Source organism: Dryas octopetala, chromosome 4 (genome assembly GCF_963921425.1).
Source record: "Dryas octopetala chromosome 4, drDryOcto1.1, whole genome shotgun sequence".
NCBI classification, from domain to species: Eukaryota; Viridiplantae; Streptophyta; class Magnoliopsida; order Rosales; family Rosaceae; genus Dryas; species Dryas octopetala.
This window is the reverse complement of record NC_141369.1, coordinates 13,437,740-13,458,288: the sequence shown is the minus strand read 5'-3', so window position 1 is coordinate 13,458,288 and position 20,549 is coordinate 13,437,740. Positions and strand designations below refer to the sequence as shown.

At 36.1% G+C, this 20,549-nt stretch overlaps 3 protein-coding genes across 3 annotated transcripts; all 3 read right to left on the bottom strand.

Annotated features, from left to right (window-relative positions):
* Positions 1-75: 75 nt before the first annotated feature.
* LOC147287018 (homoserine O-acetyltransferase) lies at positions 76-2,700 on the bottom strand. Its single transcript, XM_086238992.1, has 2 exons — positions 2,374-2,700; positions 76-355 (listed from the first exon to the last, which is right to left on the bottom strand). Exons 1-2 carry the CDS (start codon positions 2,626-2,628, stop codon positions 164-166), a joined length of 447 nt encoding a protein of 148 aa, XP_086095118.1. The 5' UTR covers positions 2,629-2,700; the 3' UTR covers positions 76-163.
* Positions 2,701-5,174: 2,474 nt separating this feature from the next.
* LOC147287017 (phytosulfokine receptor 1-like) lies at positions 5,175-9,800 on the bottom strand. Its single transcript, XM_086238985.1, has 2 exons — positions 9,500-9,800; positions 5,175-7,370 (listed from the first exon to the last, which is right to left on the bottom strand). The coding sequence occupies exons 1-2, from the start codon at positions 9,798-9,800 to the stop codon at positions 5,578-5,580; spliced, it is 2,094 nt and encodes a 697-aa protein (XP_086095111.1). The 3' UTR covers positions 5,175-5,577.
* A 768-nt stretch (positions 9,801-10,568) lies between these two features.
* LOC147287016 (Phox (PX) domain-containing protein) lies at positions 10,569-19,460 on the bottom strand. The gene is made up of 10 exons (XM_086242043.1): positions 19,132-19,460; positions 17,320-17,430; positions 16,942-17,040; positions 15,635-15,721; positions 14,706-14,814; positions 13,813-14,600; positions 12,744-12,908; positions 12,414-12,656; positions 11,716-11,934; positions 10,569-11,260 (listed from the first exon to the last, which is right to left on the bottom strand). Exons 1-10 carry the CDS (start codon positions 19,423-19,425, stop codon positions 10,997-10,999), a joined length of 2,379 nt encoding a protein of 792 aa, XP_086098169.1. The 5' UTR covers positions 19,426-19,460; the 3' UTR covers positions 10,569-10,996.
* Between the last annotated feature and the right edge of the window lie 1,089 nt (positions 19,461-20,549).

The following is a 20,549-nucleotide window of genomic DNA, read 5'->3' as shown; positions in this document are numbered from 1 at the left end:
TCATCATATGAAGCATATACCATTGGCCAATTTTATAAGAAAATCTCATTGCTCATGCATTCTTATGGTATTCCATTCTCATATACCAAGAGTATATGTGTTGGTATTTCGTTCTCAAACAGAACCACGGTATTACATGCTAAATTACACGACTACTACATTCCTAGCTTCGCCCCTCCACACGACTTTGCTTGATCAAAAGAAAAATAGCTACAATAACAGGAGTTAATATCATGATAAGAGCCTGTATGATGTTGGGTCTGGTTACCTCTGGGAAAACTATGCTTCCGTACTTTATTACAGCTGCACCTACAAAGGAGCCAGCTACCAGCTTCCCCAGATATTCCAAATCGTCCTGTTTACACCAAAGAATGCATTTAGAATATTCTTCGATGATGTGAATGTTTAAAGAACCGTCTCATGTTAAAAATACCAAAAGACATAAGATGTCTTTTTAATCTTGGGGGTCCTTATTAGTTTTGAGCCTTTTGGCAATAGGACCCGTGTAGCCAACCCCAATCTTTTTGTAGTTGAGTTGATATGTTATATGCATTATTCAGTCCTTAGATTTTTTTTATTTTTTATTCCAGAGGAGCTGGGGAGGGGGGGGGGGGGTGGTGGGTGTCGAACTTGGGTGCAGGGGGTAAATTCTACGGCCCTTCCAACTGGGCTATCCCAACAATTGCCAGTCCTTTGATTTCAGGTTTGATCATGTATATTTTAAATTTTCAATGCGAAAGTTTGGGAATTTTCTGATGTATTCTTCTCTCTTGGAGGTATAATTAAATAGATACAGTCTAGGTCTAAATCATGACTAAACCACTGAATAAAACAAATACAAGAATTAAGCCTAAATTATTGGGATTTACAATTAAGAGAGTTGACTAGAGAGAGCTATACAAGGTAAGTCAGAGAATAAATAAATGGAATTAATGAGATTAATGAGGTTGTCTAACACAATGAATTACTTCTACAGAGTTGGATTACTCATATGTAGACCCAAAATTGGCAAATTTAGGTCAAATGTTCTGTTTGCTACCTGCTGGAGAATCACAATGGTAAGAAATCCTCCTAAAAAATGTGGCTTTGTTTCCGTTCTATTTTCCCAAGACATGTCAAGCCAATTCGTCAAGAATATAGAACATCAAAAACTACAAAAGAAGCCACTTTATCCATTTTCCCTGATATGAGAGAAGCCTAATGAAATATGTACTTAGACACTCAAACATGTCAGATAGGCCTGTAAAACATATTCCCTTAGGGCTGACTAGACAAGAGAACATGAATTAATGAATTTGAAGTCATTGAAAAAAGAGAAAAAAACTCACTACTTTGGTAAACAATTTGATCTGATCACAGTCTGACCATTTATTTTATAGATGAGCAAGCAAAATAAACACGAACAAAGTGGAAAACTTGCAAGAATTATGTAAAGAGTACAACTGCTTCAGATGAAAACAGTACTGTTAGAAGAGAACCAAAAAATCATATTGATAATGCTAACAAAACCAATGTCTTGTCATACATATATTGAAGCTTACATCTCTTTCTTTCTACTTGAGTGAACTACCAAAGAAAGTAAATGCAGCACTGAATATGGACAATACATATTTGATATTCAAACCATCAATTTTTGCAAAGTTCATTAAAAAAGGATCAGCCCCAAACTTGGATTGCTGTTATATGATACCATTCAACAAAATGATCTAACTCTTGCCCCCCCCCCCCCCCCCCCTCCCCCTCCCCTCTTTCTCTCTCTAGTGAATTGGTTGATCTTATCAATACTAATCAGGCCACACAAATTAACGAAGTTGCTTTCTATCTTAGATATACAAAATACACCATGTCAACATCTGACCAAAACACACTGCAGAACCTACAGATATGGTGATACATGACCCTTCTTTCTCATTCTAGTAACAATACAGCTGCCCACTGCCCAGTTAAACTACTTAGTTAAAGCATAATTTCTCTGCAGAACCTAGATTGTAACAAGAAAGCTACAACAATGATTAAAATACCAGCTTACCATCAATTCAATAGCTTTTCAGAGGTTTATATTCAAGTTACAGTTTCTAATTGGTCTGAAAATGACACTACTGCTATTTCCTCAAATTTGAGCCACAAGATTTACCAAACAAAGCTTCTTGAAATCACAATATCACTAGCAGTAGCTGATGGTATTACCACTAATCCCCATATATTACTTTCCATTGATACCGTAAAAAAACCCATATCCCAATTACGCAATAGACATGTAAATTATCAAAGACAATCATATAGCAGCGTGAGACAGAGAAAGGCAAGAACCCAATAAAACCAACAAAACAAAAAGGGCAGAGATTAATCAAAAGGAAAAAGTTGAATGAATACCTGAGAGTCGAAAGAGCTGCTGTTGTTGCCGATGCTTGAATTCTCTTCTGCTTCTTCTCGTTGGGGGTCAAGAGCTCGGATAAGAAAAGACTCTTTTACCCTCGTGGAAGATAAGCAATTTGGGCAGTGGATGGCAAATTTTGTGAAACCCATGAGCTTGTTTGCAGGCCTAAGCCGCCGGTGATCAGACCCGGAAGAGTAGCGGAGGCTGGAGGCTCCTCCAGTCGCTGTGGCTGATGCAGTTGCCGCCACCATTTCTATCTTGCTGACTGTTTGACTGTTTTGACTGTTGACGCAAACTGCCTCAGTACTAGTAGCCAAGCATTTTGGGCCAGTGGGGCTGAGATTTTAAGTGCTAAACTGCTGAAGGCGTGATTCTAAATCAGGCTTTTTTTATTGTGCGGTGGAAAACTGCTGTCAAGGAAAACTGTTTTTGAGTGAGAAAAAGTTATTCTGAGGTAAAATAGCTGAGTGTTTGGTAAATTTTGACGTAAAAGTGTTGTGGCTATATATAATGACCAAAATAGACATAGTGCTGAAAGTGTTTTTTAGTTTTCTATTTGGTAAAACAAGAGTGCTTTCACTTGCTTTTCTAACTTTTATTTATGATTTTTTTAAAATACAAACTAATTTTATGACTTACATAAAACTTACTTTAAATTAATATTTTTTGTTATTGTATTTTGTTAATTAAAGAGTAATTATGTTTCCTTGTATTTTGATGAAGCCTTATAACATGGAAGACTTCCCTAGCTTTATGATAGTAGATATTTATTTTCGGCATAGTCAATTACAAATGGGTAGGGATACATTTTTTTTTTTTATCATAACTTTTTTTGGTTGGAAAAGAGGAAAAAACTAACATTGATAAAAATGTTTGACATAATTAAAAATAATAGATATTACCTATTGATACCATTCATAATTAAAATATTAGATATTACCTATTGATATCATTCATGAGAGTAAGGTATGTAATTTCATAAATTGATTGAGGGCAATTTTGGAAGTCAGGGGTGCTTTCCCACACATCAACTTTGGAAATCACCTATTTAGCTGCTTTGCCCAAACCCTCATTTTTTGCTTTTTCCCACCCCTGTTTTCAAAATAAGCAGTTTTTATTTTATTAACCAAACACCTAAAAGTGCATTGTGGTGACCTCAACCCCAAACCGAGCCCGAATTGGGTTTTCCGCAGCCTTGGTATTTCTAAGAGTGGTTTACATTTTACACGAGGTGTAACAAATTCACGTGTTATGATATAAGTGGATATTATTAATTGTACGGAGTGACAGACGGAGAATGATGGAGACGGAAGAGAGGACCGGTTTGGTATAAACTGGGTCTCCTTCAAAAACCAAAAAATGACCTGGGTCTTAAAAGTAGTGAGAGTCCAAAATTGGACTTCATAATAATAATCTTTATTATTAATTGTACGGAGTGACAGACGGAGAATGATGGAGACAGAAGAGAGGACCGTTTGGTATAAACTGGGTCTCCTTCAAAAACCAAAAAATGACCTGGGTCTTAAAAGTAGTGAGAGTCCAAAATTGGACTTATAATAATTTACTTAAAAAATAATAAATATTACCCATTGATACCATTCATAATTAAAAATATTAGATATTACCTATTGATATCATTCATGAGGGTAAGGTATGTAATTTCATAAATTGGTTGAGGGCAATTTTGGAAGTCAGGGGTGCTTTCCCACACATCAACTTTGGAAATCACCTATTTAGCTCCTTTGCCCAAACCCTCTTTTTCTGCTTTTTCCCACCCCTGTTTTCAAAATAAGCAGTTTTTACTTTATTAACCAAACACCTAAAAGTGCATTGTGGTGACCTTAACCCCAAACCGAGCCCAAATTGGGTTTTCCGCAGCCTTGGTATTTCTAAGAGTGGTTTACATTTTACACGAGGTGTAATAAATTCACGTGTTATGATATAAGTGGATATTATTAATTGTATACTCTACAAGTATAAATTTGTTATCCACTTAATTACAACACGTAGATTAGCATATGACCTTTATGGAGAGCAGTTATTGGGTAGCTCAGTTGGAAGGACCGTAGAATTACTCACAATGCACCCAAGTTCGATCTCTCCTTTCCCAACTAAAAAAAAAAAAAAATTAGCTACTACATGCAACAATGTAATAGTTTTACATAAAGGAAAATGTTATTGCACTCCAAAAAAGTCATCATGCACTCTAATAATATATATAAATTTTTTTTTATATTTTTTCAAAATTTGAGTGCATAATGATTTTTTTGGAGTGCCAATAGCAGCACCCTTACATAAATTGGATTCAGATCATTTGCTTGACTCAATTTTTATAATAACTATGGGGTGTGTTCTAAATTATATAATTTAAACTATTTTTTTAGCTAAGCTAAAAGCATCTCCAAGAGACTTCAATTTTCACTCTTCAAACTATACTTTGCTGACTTACGTGGTAGTTTGAAGAGTCAAAATTTGCTATTTTAAATTTTCTTACTCCAATAGATTTTAAAAATTTTATTAGTTTATTATTATTATTTTTTTACTTTAAACTAATTTTTATTTATTACTGTGTAACTTTATAAGTCCTACCACACTTTAAATCCCATAATTTGACAATCCTCGGCACTTTCAAGTTCCTCAAACACAATTTTGATCTAACAAGCAAATCGGTTTTGTTACTCTGCTCAGTAATTCTCAACTAGAAGATTTTTATTGGATGATTAATTAATTTTATCTCTATGGAGACGAGCAGAATGGTAGATTGTACTAAGTAATGAAAAGTAACTCTTTTGACATTATAACTTATTTGGTTCAACCACAACATCTCTGGTTAGTTTCATCCTATGGTTTTCAGGAGGTTTGGAATTCCACCTCCAGAAGTAGACTCTGCTCCATATGTGCCAATCCTACTTCTGGTAGCAAAATGATTGTTATGATTCCCACGGTAATATTTTGACTTCCCATTTCATGGTGGGTGTTGAGAGGGGGATGTGTTGAGCATTAATTTGGGCGTAAATATATGACTGAAAGTCATAAACTTTTGGGACATTCTTGTACAATTAGACAGGTAGGAGAATCTATTTTGCACATGAAACATTGGTTAATTTATCTGAACTTAGTACTACACAAAGCAGTTGGACCTTGGATGACAATAAAACCTCTGTTCTGGATGAAAAAAGCACTTGTTCTGGGTCTTCTGACTACCACCAATTCTTTCTATGATTGTATCTGTCCGACTCCAGTCTATAGAGGAAGCAGATGGTCACTGTGAGAATAAAACCCAGAATACCTCCAATTGTAAATGGCAATTTTACAATAGACCATACTGTTTCTTTTAATTCTTCAAGTTTAGGCTCTCCAGAGGACTGATCAGGTTGGCAATGATAGCTAGAGAGTAAAAAGAAACTACACAGACCCAGATTTCCTTCAAAGCTTGAATCTGGAAATGTAAGGAATTGACCTCCAGTAGGAATGTTCCCATACAGTTGATTGTGAGCCACGCTAAATTTCGAAAGAAAGCTGAGGTTTACCAATGAAGGTGGTATGGTTCCTGATAGATGGTTAAAGGACAAATCCAAAGTTTCTAACCTGGTCATCCCTGACAAATTACTGGGGATGTGCCCAGATAGATTGTTGTTTCTCAAACTCAGCACTTGGAGCCTCTTCAAATTCCCGAACTCTGGAAAGATTGGCCCAGTGAGTCTGTTGTAACTAAGTTCCAAAGTGCATGGAAGGCTTACAAAGTGTTTGTATTCCAATCTGCCTCTGAAAATGGGGAATTTTTGAGGAGGATCATCAATTTCGATTTCACCATGAATGAGCGTTTGTAGATTAGTCAAGCTCTTTGGGATTGTCCCAGAAAGTGAGTTGTTTGACAAGTCCAAGTAGAAGAGATGGTTTAAGTTACCCAGCCAAGAAGGGATGGTTGCACCTAAATGATTCCATGACAGATCTAATAGCTGTAACCTAGTGCTAGTGCTTAACCATGATGGGATCACACCAGTAAGATTACAGTCTGCAATTACAAGGTTCTTTAAACTCTTAAATTGCATATTGGAATCAGCAGGCATTACTTCCCCATGAAAACTGAGGGTGAGAACCAAAGTAACCAAGTTCTGGCAGTGTTGTAGAGTCTGTAGAGCTCCTGCCAGATTGTGGAGGCTATTGTTTGACAGTGAAAGGTAATGGAGGGACTTGAGCTTCTTGAAGCTGTCAGGGACTTGGTTGTTGAAGTTGTTATGGGCGAGATTAAGGACACTTAAGTTTTGGCAATAAGAGAGACTATCAGGAATAAGCCCTTGGAAAAAATTAGAGCCAAGGTCAAGGATGGTCAGATGAACCATGGCAGAGCAGTTGAGATCTATTGAACCACTTAGAGAATTATTATTAAGGTTGAGTGAGGAAAGGGATGGATAGTTAGACAATGATGGAGGTAAAGTACCTGAAAACTTATTTGAACTGGCTGAGAATTGTTCAAGCCTTTCAAGCTTATTGAAAATATCTGGGAGAGCTCCTGAAAATCCATTAAGAGAAATATCTAACTTGACAAGATTTGAGAGGTTGCCAAATGCAAAACTCAGTGTCCCTGAAAACATGTTGTTTTGAAGGTCCATTGTGCTCAGCTTTGGCAGCCGAAAGAGACCTTCAGGCAAGCTTCCATTGAGGAAGTTTGATCCAAGAGAGAGATGCTTCAAGGAACCACAATTTTCAAACCCTGCAGGAATTTTACCCAAGAACCTGTTTGATGACAAATTCACAACTTCCAGCTGCTTAGCTGTTGTGCACATACCAGCATCAATAGAACCAGTAAATTGATTGCCAGAGATATCAATAACCCTGAGTGAAGGTAAACTGATGTCTACTGGTACATATCCAGAAAAGTTATTTGAACTCAAGTCAAGTACTTCCAAGTTCTGCAACTGAAACAGATTTAGAGGAAGAGATTCTCTGAAAAAATTATTTGACAAATTAAGAGTTCTCAACTGATCCAAACCTGCTAAGGATTCAGAAATCTTTCCTTCCAATCTTTGTTGTCCAAGCTTTAAGCCAATCACCCGTTGCGAAATGTTTGAAGACTCACAAATAACTCCTCTCCAACTACAACAGTCTGAGGAGGTGTAGTTCCATCCATCTATTGTTGATTCTAAACCATTGAGAAAACCCTCCAATGCCTTCAAGTCTTTTGAGTTGCAGGCATGAAAGAGAGAATTGATAAATTGTGTCTGCAAATAAAACCCTATGAAAATGAAAACGATCCAGTCTCTTGAACCCATTTTAGTTTATGAACTGATAATCTGGATTTTGATATCTTTGTGCCAAGGACTCTGCTACATAAAGGAAAATATGCCTTGTTGTGAGGGCTGGGAGATGATTTGATGTAAGTGATAATTGGTTTGTTTCTTCATAACCCCACAACAGAGACAGATCCTTGTAATTCAGGCTAAAACTTAATAGATATATTATATATATACATAAAGCTGCGTCAGATTTCTTGACTTATTTTGTTATAGTCAATCAACAAAATCAAGTGAAAAATCCAAAATACACTTAATTGTGCCCATCTTGACTTGATCCTCGAGCAAACTGATTGCTTGTGGTCTTGGATTTCATAGTGAAATGAAACACAAAGAAAATCGCTATGCAAAATGACTCTTTTAGTTAAAAAGTTAGAAATCTTAACCTTTTTGCATGGGTCAAGGTGGGTTGAGTTAAGGGTATATTGGTATTTTTCTTAGTTAAGGTGTGTATAAATAATTATTGTCTTATTGACTTTTTTTCGGCCATTATTGTCTTATTGACCTTAAATTATAATACATGGTACAGTAAAAATAAAATTTAAATACACAGGTAATTATTATTTTCTTTCGCTCTCATCTTGACTGGTTCTATATACTTAGAGGTTTATAACGGGCCGGCTCATTTAATGATTGAACTGACCCCGGCTCAATTATTTTAAAACTTAACTCCAACCCGACCCATGTGATTACAGTATGCAATTACAAGGTTCTTTAAACTCTAAAATTGCATATTGGAATCAGCAGGCATTACCTCCGACCCCACCACCACTGACCAGCCACCCTCCCCACCCTCTGCACCAGCCCCTCTCCCCGTCACACCCATTTCATCAAAATTACAATTACTATTTACTTGTGAGAAAAAACTACTATGGATGGACCATTAATTTACTTTTTCCTAATGTGGGTATGTAAAAAAGGTAATGAAGCAAAAGCATTACTATGATCTGCTGAATTAGGAACATATGTACAGGGTATCAAATTAAGCAACATACTGAGAAAATCTTACTCGGTGTAGTAAACGAAAATAGAAGCATCTCACTCGACAACATCCCAAGCCAAGAAGCCAGCCAAGACCAGAAAGGAGATGCAGCGAATGGTCAAGAGCCAAGCTGGGTGAAGCCATTTCCAGCAACTGGTCCATAGCTGCGAAGTACTCACGTGACCCCTTGGCAATTCACTCACAAACACCTCATTGTCGGGTCGGGTCACCAGGAGGCTCTCATACATGGTGTTGTCTTCGAATCTTGCTGAAGCACCTTCCCTCCTCCAAATGACCCATAAGTCACAGCAGAAGGCAACCCCAAACAAAGAGAGGAGCTGGGAAAGACAACAAAGAGAAAGAGAGAAAGAGAGCGAGAAAGAGAAAGAGAAAGAGAGAAAGAGAGAGGGAAAGAAGGGAGGTGACTGGTTGAGAGGAGGGGAGGGGAAAGGGGTGGTCGGAGCAACGGACTGCCGCTGCCGGATGGAGGGTGGGGCGATTGGGTTGTTGCTGTGTGTTTTTTTTTTTTCAAATCTGACTTTGTGAGTGCAATTAGAAATTATTGGGTATGGAGAGAATATTTTAGAGTAGGAACAGAAAAACTTCTAACAATTCTCGTGGGAACTTGAAAAGGCCAAAATGTCTTTGAAAAAATGGTGACATGCAATACGTGTGACTATTTTTAAATGGAAATATTGACAGAATTGGACGGAGGTGTGAGATAGCAAATTTTTTTAAATTTAGGTGATAGATTGTTTCAATTTTTTATTTAGATGGTGATTTATAAATTGAAATATAATCCGAATGAGTAATTTGACAAATTAAGAGTTCTCAACTGATCCAAACCTGCCAAGGATTCAGAAATATTTCCTTTCAATCTTCTTTGTCCAAGATTTAAGCCAATCACCCGTAGCGAAATGTTTAAATCTTGTACAGCCATGGATGAAGACTCACAAATGACTCCTCTCCAGCTACAACAGTCTGAAGAGGTGTTGTTCCATCCATCTATTGTTGATTCTAAACCATTTAGAACATCCTCCAATGCCTTTAAATCTTTTGGGTAGCAGGAATGATAGAGAGAATTGATAAGTTGTGTCTGTAAACAAAAGGCTATGAAAATGAAAACCACCCAGTCATTTGAACCCATTTTGGTTTATGAACTGATAAACTGGATTTTGATATCTTGGTGCCAATTACTATGATACATAAAGGCAAATAAAGGAGAATTGCTTTGTTTCTTCATAACCCCACAACACAGACAGGTCGTTGTAATTCAGGCAAAAGCTTAAAAGAGGCATGAATCTGCTTCAGATATTTTGAGTTATTCCTAATCCTAGTCAATCAAAATATCAAGTCAAATGAAAAAACCAAAATATTGTGCCCATTTTGACTTGACACTCGAGCAAAGTGATGGTTTAGTCAAGATAGTTGCTTGTGGTACTGGAGATGATTCTAAATTACCTCACCAATGCTTCAATATTCCAGACCCCTTATTTTGAATGAAATTTAGGTTTTATGGTGAATTGGTGAAATGACCCCTCAATGAAAATCACTACGAAAAAATATTTTTCTTTTTTCGGGAATTAGAAAGCTCATTCTTTTTGCAAAGGTCAAGTCGGGTTGGGACGAGGGTATAATGGTATTTTTCTCTGAAAAAGGTTGTTAGTTTTCTAATTCCTTAAAAAATGAGTCATTTCACCATAAAACACAAAAACACAAAGTGGAAAAACAAAATAAATAAATAAGTTAATTTGTGGATCTATGACTCTGCAAATGCAATTTAATTCATAGTTTGTGAATAATAATTATTGTCTTACTGACTTTAAACTATAATGCACCATAAAAATAAATAAAAATAAATACCTGAATGCATACTAGTTAATTATAGTCCAAGTCGATCAATTGTCCATTCTGATGGAATTATTTATTTTCTTTCGCCGTCATCTTGACTCGTTCTACCACAAGTCTACAAACACTGTTCAGTTAATATTACAAATTTACAGCCATTGTGAGTGGCCAAGAAAAAAAATATTACAACCATTGTGCCGTCAGCAAGAAGACGAAAGAAACAAGAAGAATAAACACAGAGAGAAGGGAGAAGGAAGGGGAGGAGGGTTTGAAGCAAATGTTGTACAAGACAATGGAAGCAAAGATTTGGCCAAGTAGGTCTTCGCATGCTTCTTAAAATTTTCTTTCAATAAATAATATGATACAGGGGCTGCTTCTCAGGCAGCTATCTCACATATAGAACTACAATGTGTATTGGCAACTTCTACCTGTATATATAAGGATATGGAAAACTTGGATACATCTAGTATATTGATCTAGAATATTACTCACATGTCATCTTTCCAAGAATTTGCTTAGAACAGTTTTCCTTAAATGTGTATCTCCTTCTTCATCATCATCATTTTCAGCTTTTGTATTTGTGCTCAAAGCACAACGGATTACTGAGTTGACCTGCATCCTTAATCTGGCATTGTCAACAAACTGATCTGTCAGCATCTTCCTCAACTCATCCTCAGCCGTCCTATCACCACCATTGTTGCTGTGAGTTTCATCCACTGCCATAACAGCATTTCCAACGTCCTGTGCGAGGAGCTGGGCCTGTTCCAATTTCGTGACCATACCAAAATATATTATGATATGGATGCACCAATATTATAAGCAAATAAGAGTCACAAATGAAAAAAGAACATATATTCTTAGTCCACATATAATGAATGCCCTTATCTCCAAATCTGAAAGGCCTGCTGTGCACTTGGCTGCTATGGGTATGGACATATATTGCAATTTCAGGCAAGAAGAAAAAAATCCACTTTTTTTAGGTAGTCCGAAGTCCGGACCCGCAGAATGTTGGATGGCCCCTCCCCCTCATTGTAAACCCCAAACCAAAATAGATGAGATCGGATACCAAGTCTCTACGTAAGGCTTTAATAGAAAAGCTAGTAAGTACCTTCAGCTTAGAAGTATTCTTTCATGAACCAGATTGCAGTCTAATAAAATGGGTCACTAAAAGGACTAAAAGACAAGGAGGAGACCAAATAAAGGTGCAAACATACCTCTGCAAGAAGGAGACCAATTCGATTGTCAGAGGTTGTCAGTAGATCTATAGCATCAGATGGTGATGAAGTATCCAAAATGAGTTTATCTTCCTCTTCAACGAGGAAATTAACACTACATTCTTGAAGCCGATTGCGAAGAATTTCACATTCATGCAGTAACTTTGCATTAGCAGTATTTGCACACTCTATTCTTCGCTTTTCCTTTTGAAGAATCCTCTGAAAGATAAACATGAAACAACATATTTGGTCGGTTTAAATTTGTATTTCCCTTAAAGAAAAGGTATAATTTAACTCAAACTGAGAAAACTCAGAAGCTTAGGAGATATACAGAACTTTGATTAAATGGACCTAAGCAGAGCAAAAACACTAAATTTCTACTTGGCATCCTTATCTCCTATTATTGGAAGCCCAAAAGAATTGGTAGTCTTTTCACGTCCACTCACAGTGTCTTTATTTTTTTTATTTCTCTTATTCTGATAAGTGGAGTCTTGTTCTTTGGCGAAACCCATTCAGTTGGATGTCTACTAGTCTAAGAAAACTATCCTTCATAGTAATTTAATACATACGATGAGGAACCCTAACGGTTTACCAAATTATATGATTAAATTTTTCAAAAGTTTGGGTCTCAAAAGATAATGATGACAAGACTTATATTAGTAATCCATTACAAAAATCAAATGAAGCAGAGACATTACCTCGACTTCCAATTTTTCTTTCATCAATCGACTGAGTTCCTGCTTTAATTCTGACTGTGAATTACGAAGAGATTTGACCTCTTTAACAAGTAGCTTTACATCTGTCTTTGATTTCACCTCAAACTGTTCATGATATTTCTGCAAGTTCACAAGTTGCTGCCTAGAGACATCCAACTCCTGTAGCAACATATCATTCTCCTGAAGAATAGATATTTTTGTTGACTCTGAATGTGCCTTTGCATCCTGAAATATTCTTGAACATCATCCACAGAAGGCCCACAATATTGAATGACAAGGATAGATAAATAAATTGTAGTAGAAAGAGCAAACCTGCTCAGATTTTAATTGTAATTCCAAGTCCAAGCACTTCCTTCGGAGTTCCTCCATATCCCACTGCATTTGGGTAAATCTGTCTTTTTCAGTTAAAACCGCCTGCTGCATGTTCTCTTTACAATGCTGTCTGGTAGTTTCAAGTTCCACTTCCAGATCTTTGACCTACAAGAGAAAATTCCCATTAAGCAACAATTTTATGAAGCTTACAGCCAAGCTATTGGGTTAAAGTATGATTTTGAAACCATTCCAAAATTCACCAAGATAGGTCAATCCTTAATTGAAAACATAAAAATGCAGACTAAGTCCACGCTTATTCCTTTGAGTATCTGCTGCATCCTTTTCAGACATCTTAAGCAGTTGCCCAACTATGAATACAAAGCACCAATCAAAAGAACAGGTTATGTCCCAAATTCAATTCTCCCAAACAAAATGGTTGAGTTGCATTAAGTTTGATACACCAACAACAGATATGCGAAACATGAGCAAGACTATTAGTCTGGTGCAACAAAAGCCCCGAAAAAAACCCATCTGCTAGAATTTAAAAAACAAAGTTAATAATAACATAAGTTTTGAGCCACCACTGGAAGCCTATACAGAACTTTGCAATTTCATTCAATGAATGAATGTAACCTTACACAGTAGCTGTTATTGATACAATAATCGTTCTTCTCTTTCCCCCACTTCTGTGACTAGTTACAACTACTAACTAATCTTCAGCTGGCTCATTCTTTGACTTGGCATCTGACTTAGCTTTGGCTTTGCTCTTACTGCCTCACTTATTAACTGCACTTCACCCCTATACTTCCATGCATGGCTGGGACATGAAATCCTCTAGAATAATAATTCAAATAATAGTGCTTCCATATTATCAATTGGAAGAATAATAAGTAAAAAATTTTAAAATTTAAAGAAAAAAAGGAAAAAACTGAGACTAATGGAGAGCCCAATCCCAGGTATGTAAATATAGAGGACCAAATGGCTGGGAATAGAAGCAGACTTTGTTCTATAATGCAGTCAATCAGTACCATATTAGAAACAAACATGTATTAACTGTTATAGATTATACCTTTGTCGTGAGGAATTGTCTCACAGCAACTTCTTGATTCAATCTTGCAATAAGATCCTCAATGTCAGTTTTTGCTGTGGCTAGTCTCTGCTGCAAAGTAATTAGAACCCTGTTTAATTTAAGTCGCTCATCACATGGAAGAGCAACTAGTAAATCCCTTGAAAACCTTAAATCTGAGTTCACAAGAGTATCTGCAGTTCTAGGAGCATCAGAACTTTCAGGAAGATCAAGGGAGCCATCACCAAGTAAATTGGCGACCCCCAAGTTAGATGCTTCACTAATTCTCACAGAACTCAAGTCACTTCCAAGACTCTCTGTCGACAGCCTTCGAGCATGACCATCTAGCTTGCAGTCCTCTACTTCTGAAAAGAACTCTGTTCCATCCATGCGAAGAGGTTTGGCATCAGAGGTATTCTCACTTACTCGGTCCCTGTCTGTACTATTGCCATAACTTCTGCCAGGCATTTTCCGCCTGGAGAGCCTTTCTAGGCTTTCCTGAATAAAGTTCCGGTTAAATAGACCAAACTTAACAGATGTTTCCATTGAATCAACTAAGTCCTGTTCAGATGTTGAATGCTCCATGCCAAGATTAGCATGGCTATCATCTCCATGCCTGGGTGTTCCAAGCTCAGATGCCTCGTATGGAGTTTCATTACCATAATCCGATGTGATAGATGAACTAGCAGCAAGCAAAGAAAGATCTGAGTGGGCTGGTAGTAGAAATGATGGAGCTGCGCCACTAGTCGAAGAGTTTGCATCTGAAATTTGCTGATTCACTTCATGGAATGCTGAAAGCATGAGAAACAAAAACTAATATAAGCAGGTGGATGTATTCAAAAAAGGAAAATACATGATAGAATTTTATTTCTAAGATGCATCAAGGATACACCTACAAGACCTCGCAGCAGCTTCAAGCTCAAGAAAGGTTGCAACCAACACGCTTCTTGATAAATCAATGTCCGACAATAACTTTTCTATCCAATCCTCCAAAGAACACCTTCGCTGCAACAAACTAACCAATTTGAGAATAAGAGGATGAACACTATTTGATGTCATCAAAGCATTTTAATGGTAAAAAATTTCCTCCAATTTGCACTGAAACATTTAGACAAATCAAACAGACAGAATGAAAGCAATTTTTAAAATAAGGGACACCAATAATTTGAAAGCTAAATCTAGGTCAATTTATTTCATTCTGAACTATATATATTTATTATACACACACACACACACATATCCATCCTCAAAATTTCTCAAAATCACCACAAATGCTCATGAGCTTCAGTAGACATAACATATTCAAGTCTTAAGATACACTGGCCTCTAATTTGAAAAGCTATATCACAATAGTGCACTCCCAAAATAGAACTCTTTTTTTTCTTTGCTAACATTTAGTAATATAGAGAGTAGAGGCTATGCTTTCACTACCACAAAATAAGAAGCTGATTTCAAATATCCTTACAGCACAGTTAAGCTGCTTGAGTACTCTTAAGACTGGGGAAAAAAAAAAAAGCTAAAGCCATAAAGATTTCAAGAATTCGTTTTTAATTGACCGTGGAAAACCTGCCTAAGTCTCAAAAAACCTCTGTAACTATCATTTTTTATGAGTGACCTCTGCAACTATCTATAAAGAGAATGAAAATCTATGATCCAATCAACAACTTTGACATGAGGTATTGCTATAAAAAATAAAAAATGTATCTCAGCAAGTAGAGCTTAAATTACATTGATTTCTGAATTCGAAAAGAAACAAACTCATAAAGGTAAGAGAAGTGTACCATTACTTTAGACCAAAAGAAAGAAAGAGAAAGATGTAACCCACCTCTTCCAATAGTGTCCGACTTTTCTTTCTCAAAAACCCCTTTGGAGGAGCTGGAGGCAGATCTTTCATGGGGAATGTCTTTTTAAGCTACAGCAGACAATATCAAATGAGATTGCTCAACAATCCACAAAAAGTTGAAATTACTCAAATCTATAATAAATGGAAACACAAAAGGCACATACATATATGTGTGTGTGTGGGTGGTGATTAGTAAGTAGCTAACTTAAGTAACAGCATCTCAACCCTTAGGTCAAGTATGGATAGCTAACTGGAACCAAAAATGAGTATGGCTTGCTGATATGTATTTGACCTAGTGTTCATTGCAACAGTCTATATCTAAGGAAAGGACCTAAAATGTTACCATTTTAGTTAGCTCCTTAATCTGAATCGATATATATATATATATATATATATAACGTTTAAATAAGCATAGGATAATGAAAGTCAAACATAGATACATAGAAGAGGAAAGTGAAATATCAATATGAGATAAGAAATTGCCACATTTGAAGGTCATCATCCTCATCATCATCCTCACCCTCGTCCCAGTATACGGGATCAACCACATGAATAATCTTCCATTCTTCTCCTTTCTGTGCAATATCTCCTAATTTTTTTAGATCTTTAATCTCTTTGTATTTCTTTCAATGTTAGTCTGGGTCTTGATCGGCCTTTTGGTCATTTACCATCTCCTTTAACTAGTTTTCCCTTAGCTAAAACTTATAACTTATAAGTGCATCCAATGGTCTACATGTATATATCTGTACCATCTAAACCTCATTTCTCCTATCTTGTCACTAATAGGTACCACTTCAGAATGTTTCTCTAATGCATTGATTTTTAATTTTTATTTTTATTCCCTCATGCCTTCCATCTTAACATTCTCACTTCCACTTCATGGATGCGTTGCTCTTTCACTTTCTTTAGTCCCCAACATATTGTTGCAAGAAAAAAAATTAGCCTAATTCAATAGAACTACTTTTTTTATCTGTTTAGTATTCTTTTAGCACATAAGATACCAATAGCTTGTCTCCATTTTTTCCACCTTGTTTCAATTATCCGTATTACATAATCATCTATTTTCCCATCATCTTGCATCACTGATCCTAAAGATCATAAATGATATGTCTAGTGATCCTTTGACCTGAATTGTTAATAAACTATTATTATTTTCAATGTTTCTGTTAAATTGCACATTTGCACTCCATATATTTATGACAATACATACAATTTGTCTCTTACTTTACACTTATCTAAAACCAAATGTCACTTACATTAGACTTTCCATAAAAAGAAATGTCACTTACTTCAGAAAATAGCTTCAAAAAATCACTAAATCTTCTTAAAATCCCTCGAGTAGTGGTGATTCCTTCTGGTGATTGTATGCCAACTTGAACCCTATAAAACTGTTCTCTATGAATGTTAAAACAGAAATTAAATAAAACAGGTTACAGGTACAAATTTATCAGAAAATAGTGCACATATAACCAACTTGGAAGAGGGTAAATTTATCCAACCTTACAATAGCATCTAAGGGGTAGAAAGATTTAAAAAAAAATAAAAATAAGATAAAAATGTATCACACATGCACATATACTAGAATCTAGAAAATGTTTGTCACAATCGAAACAGAAACCATGTCTACATTTAGAAACTAAAAACTTAAAAAAAAATTATAAATATACCACCAAAGGATCTGAACCTCTTGATTTGGGCGGGAAAATCCAAGAAGGAACTGTGACGCAGTAACTCCATCCTGTATGAGGGTTATGTGGCCAAATGGAGTCCCGTCCATCCTTCATTCAAAACCCAAAATATATTAATATAAAAATAAAAAGAAAACAAACAGAATCGTGCACAATCTTGTGCCTGCAAAGCCAAATCTGTCAAATACTGACAAAACTGAGTAACATACAGTCTGCTGTTCAGGTCAGGAAATATTTCACTGTAACTACATAGTTGAAGCACTGGTCTCAGCTAACTGCCAAAAGATATCGGACATATTGTGTTGGGGATGGGGGGGGGGGGTTGTCCTAAATTTTTCCAATTACCATTCAACATTACATAATCAAACAGACACAAATCATTCACCATATTTAACAATGCCATTAGCAGATACCAATAGGCATATTTTTGTAGCGACGGAGAAAAAATTGAACTATAGTAATTACCAAGTAGACCTAGACTAGTCAACAACCTAAAAACAAGTATTACACCACCATTCCTAGTCATGCTGGGTGGAAATAAACTCCAGAAATACACTATGTTTAAACTTGGACCTTCAGCGCCCAAGCATATGACTGAAAAACCTACAGTTGAACGTACTTTTTTTTCACTGGGAATGAAAATAGTCTAAAATTAAATGCACTAAAATGCCTATTGTAACTTAGGTCATGAGAATGAAAACAAATATACTCAAATATATATATATGTGTGTGTGTGCTAATTTCACCTCTATAGTAACTTAGGTCATAGAATCTCTCTTTCTGTAAACCACTTAAATCTTACATAATGGCACAACATCATTTCTAGGAGATCTCCAAAATCTTGAATTTCAGATGCAACCTAAAATCCATTTATAAGATTTCTGCAACATTTTTTGTTGCATAACCCCCGTTTTACAGTGTGAAAATGTGCATAGATGATAGAACATCCCAACACATGACTTTCCTTCACTATCGTCTATTCTTCGGGGTATTTCTTTCCCTCCCTCTCCCTGCCCCCCCACCCAGAAATAATTAACGAATTTTTTGCTGATCCTCTGCCCCTTTCTTTCTCTTATGCACACATTTACAAACATCTGCAACCATTTAACAATTCCTTATTCTTTCTCCCTCACTAGATGGTAGATACTTTCCATAATTAATGCATGGATTTATAAGTTCCTCCTTACCCTTTCCATCTTATCCCTCCTAAAAGTCTTTTGATTATCCTTCAACAATTCCTCTACCCCCCAAAACTTCTCCTCCTAAGCTTCTATCTCAAATCAACAACCATGTCACATCATTAACACCTCCACAAAACATCGACAACATACTCATTGCATGTGTGCTAGTTAATGCTCGCAGGGCTTTCAGATGCGCAGGCAGACCTTTGCAGTATCATGTCACTAGTTCTATAAACAAATTATCTAATGCTGTTACTCTTCTAAGTACCACATGTCCTCTTTATAGCTTCATGGCTGAAACAAAATTAGATAACTTGATTGGTAATTATCTAAAACCATAGACTATAGGGCATGATCACCTCTTGAGTCACACTAAGTTCAAAATCAAGAACTATAGATTAATCAAAAACATCATCAAATTTCAACGTTTAATATAATTAATCCAAAAAGATCAGCAATTTGTAAATTCCAACCCAAACCAAACGATTCACTCAAAAACAAAATTGAAACTTCACAAATGGGTGTCCGCAAAACCATAAAAGTAACTAAAAACATATCATAATAAAAATAAAAAATAAAAACGTGATCAAAAACCGAAAAGATGGAGTACCCATTTCCGAGGAGGAGGGCTCCAATCCATGCCCAGAGGGAGAGGTGAAGTGCCGTCGTGGCGGTACTTGGGAGGGCTGCGACTGCGCTCCACGCGCTTGCTTTTGTTTCTTTTATTGCCATAATTGCCGCCTCTGGCATCAGTAGCATCGTCGTCGTTGTTGTCGTTTTCATGAGGGGCAGCTTGGGAATCGGAAAATAGAGAAGTGGGTCGTTGAGAGAAGGGATCGGAAATGGGATCGGAGAAGTTGAAGTTGAAGTCCATGAGAGAGAGGTCCTGCGCGTACAGATTCATTTTTCGGTTCGTTGCGTCGGGACTGTCGTTTGTGTTTTTACCGCTACTAGTGTGAAGGTTGATGGTCGGTTGTTTGTAACAACAATTTGATTTGATTTTGGGCCATCAAACGAAATGAAAAGAGAAGGGAGGCCCATTTTGAAGTTTTGTTATACATAACCCACTTCGTGAACTGGTAAAGCCCTGGCAATTCGTTGAGTAGTGTTTGTATAATGTCATTTCGTATTCATGTTGAACATTAGTCAATTATAGTTTAACCTATTTAATCGATTGCGTCAAATAACTTAACATTAATCCAACTCATTTATAATCGTATTTTCTTCGAGTTAATGCATATATCTTGAATTATATTCTGAGTATCACTTTAATCTATGAATTTTATTTTAGATTTATTTATGAACTTTGCACAAGTACCACTTTAGTCTATTTTGTAAATTCTATTACATTTTCCGTCTAAAACATTCATATGCCACGCACGTGACCTATATTTAAATGATATTTTCTCACAGTGCCCTACTTCTCCTTCAACGTCTCATCTAGCCTATACACATTAATTTCAAAATCATTGAGAAGAATATGGAAACAACACATGGGTAAGGGTGGAATGAATATGTAAGGGATAAATGAGACGTTGGAGGAGTAGGGCACTATGAGCACGAAAATACCCCTTAAATAAGAATCACGTGCGTGACAGATGAGTGTTTTAGATGGAAAATGTCACAAAAGTTACAAAAATAACTATAGTGATACTCGGGGTATAATTGATGGATTATTACTGTAATTAACTCGGTAAACTAAAAATTTAAACACAATTTCTTTTATTTTTAAACCAAATTTTTCATGTTTGAATTACTTATAAAATAAATTTATATTTAATCATGATACTAACAAAGCTATTTAAAAAACAACTCTATAATTATAAAAATGACTATGCATGCAAATTACAAATGAGAAAAATTATTCATTTAAATATTAGTTAAACGTATTTATCATGTCATAGTCGTGTTACTTATGTTTGACACTAATCCAACTTTTTTTTTATTTGTGTTCAGCGAATATTGTCATTTATGTGTTCGTATTAAGTAATGGTCAACCCAAACACATTAACTTCAATAAGTGTTATC

Coding starts and splice junctions, on each gene's coding strand:
- LOC147287018 (XM_086238992.1), bottom strand. CDS start 2,628: ATGGTGGCGGCAACTGCATCAGCCACAGCGACTGGAGGAGCCTCCAGC. Junction 356..2,373: donor GCAGCTCTTTCGACTCTCAG/GTATTCATTCAA, acceptor TGGTGTAAACAG/GACGATTTGGAATATCTGGG.
- LOC147287016 (XM_086242043.1), bottom strand. CDS start 19,425: ATGAATCTGTACGCGCAGGACCTCTCTCTCATGGACTTCAACTTCAAC. Junction 15,722..16,941: donor TTTTGAAGCTATTTTCTGAA/GTAAGTGACATT, acceptor TGTCTGCTGTAG/CTTAAAAAGACATTCCCCAT. Junction 11,935..12,413: donor AAGAAAAATTGGAAGTCGAG/GTAATGTCTCTG, acceptor TTTATCTTTCAG/AGGATTCTTCAAAAGGAAAA.
- LOC147287017 (XM_086238985.1), bottom strand. CDS start 9,800: ATGGGTTCAAATGACTGGGTGGTTTTCATTTTCATAGCCTTTTGTTTA. Junction 7,371..9,499: donor TATTTCTGAATCCTTGGCAG/GTTTGGATCAGT, acceptor AATCCTTAGCAG/GTTTGGATCAGTTGAGAACT.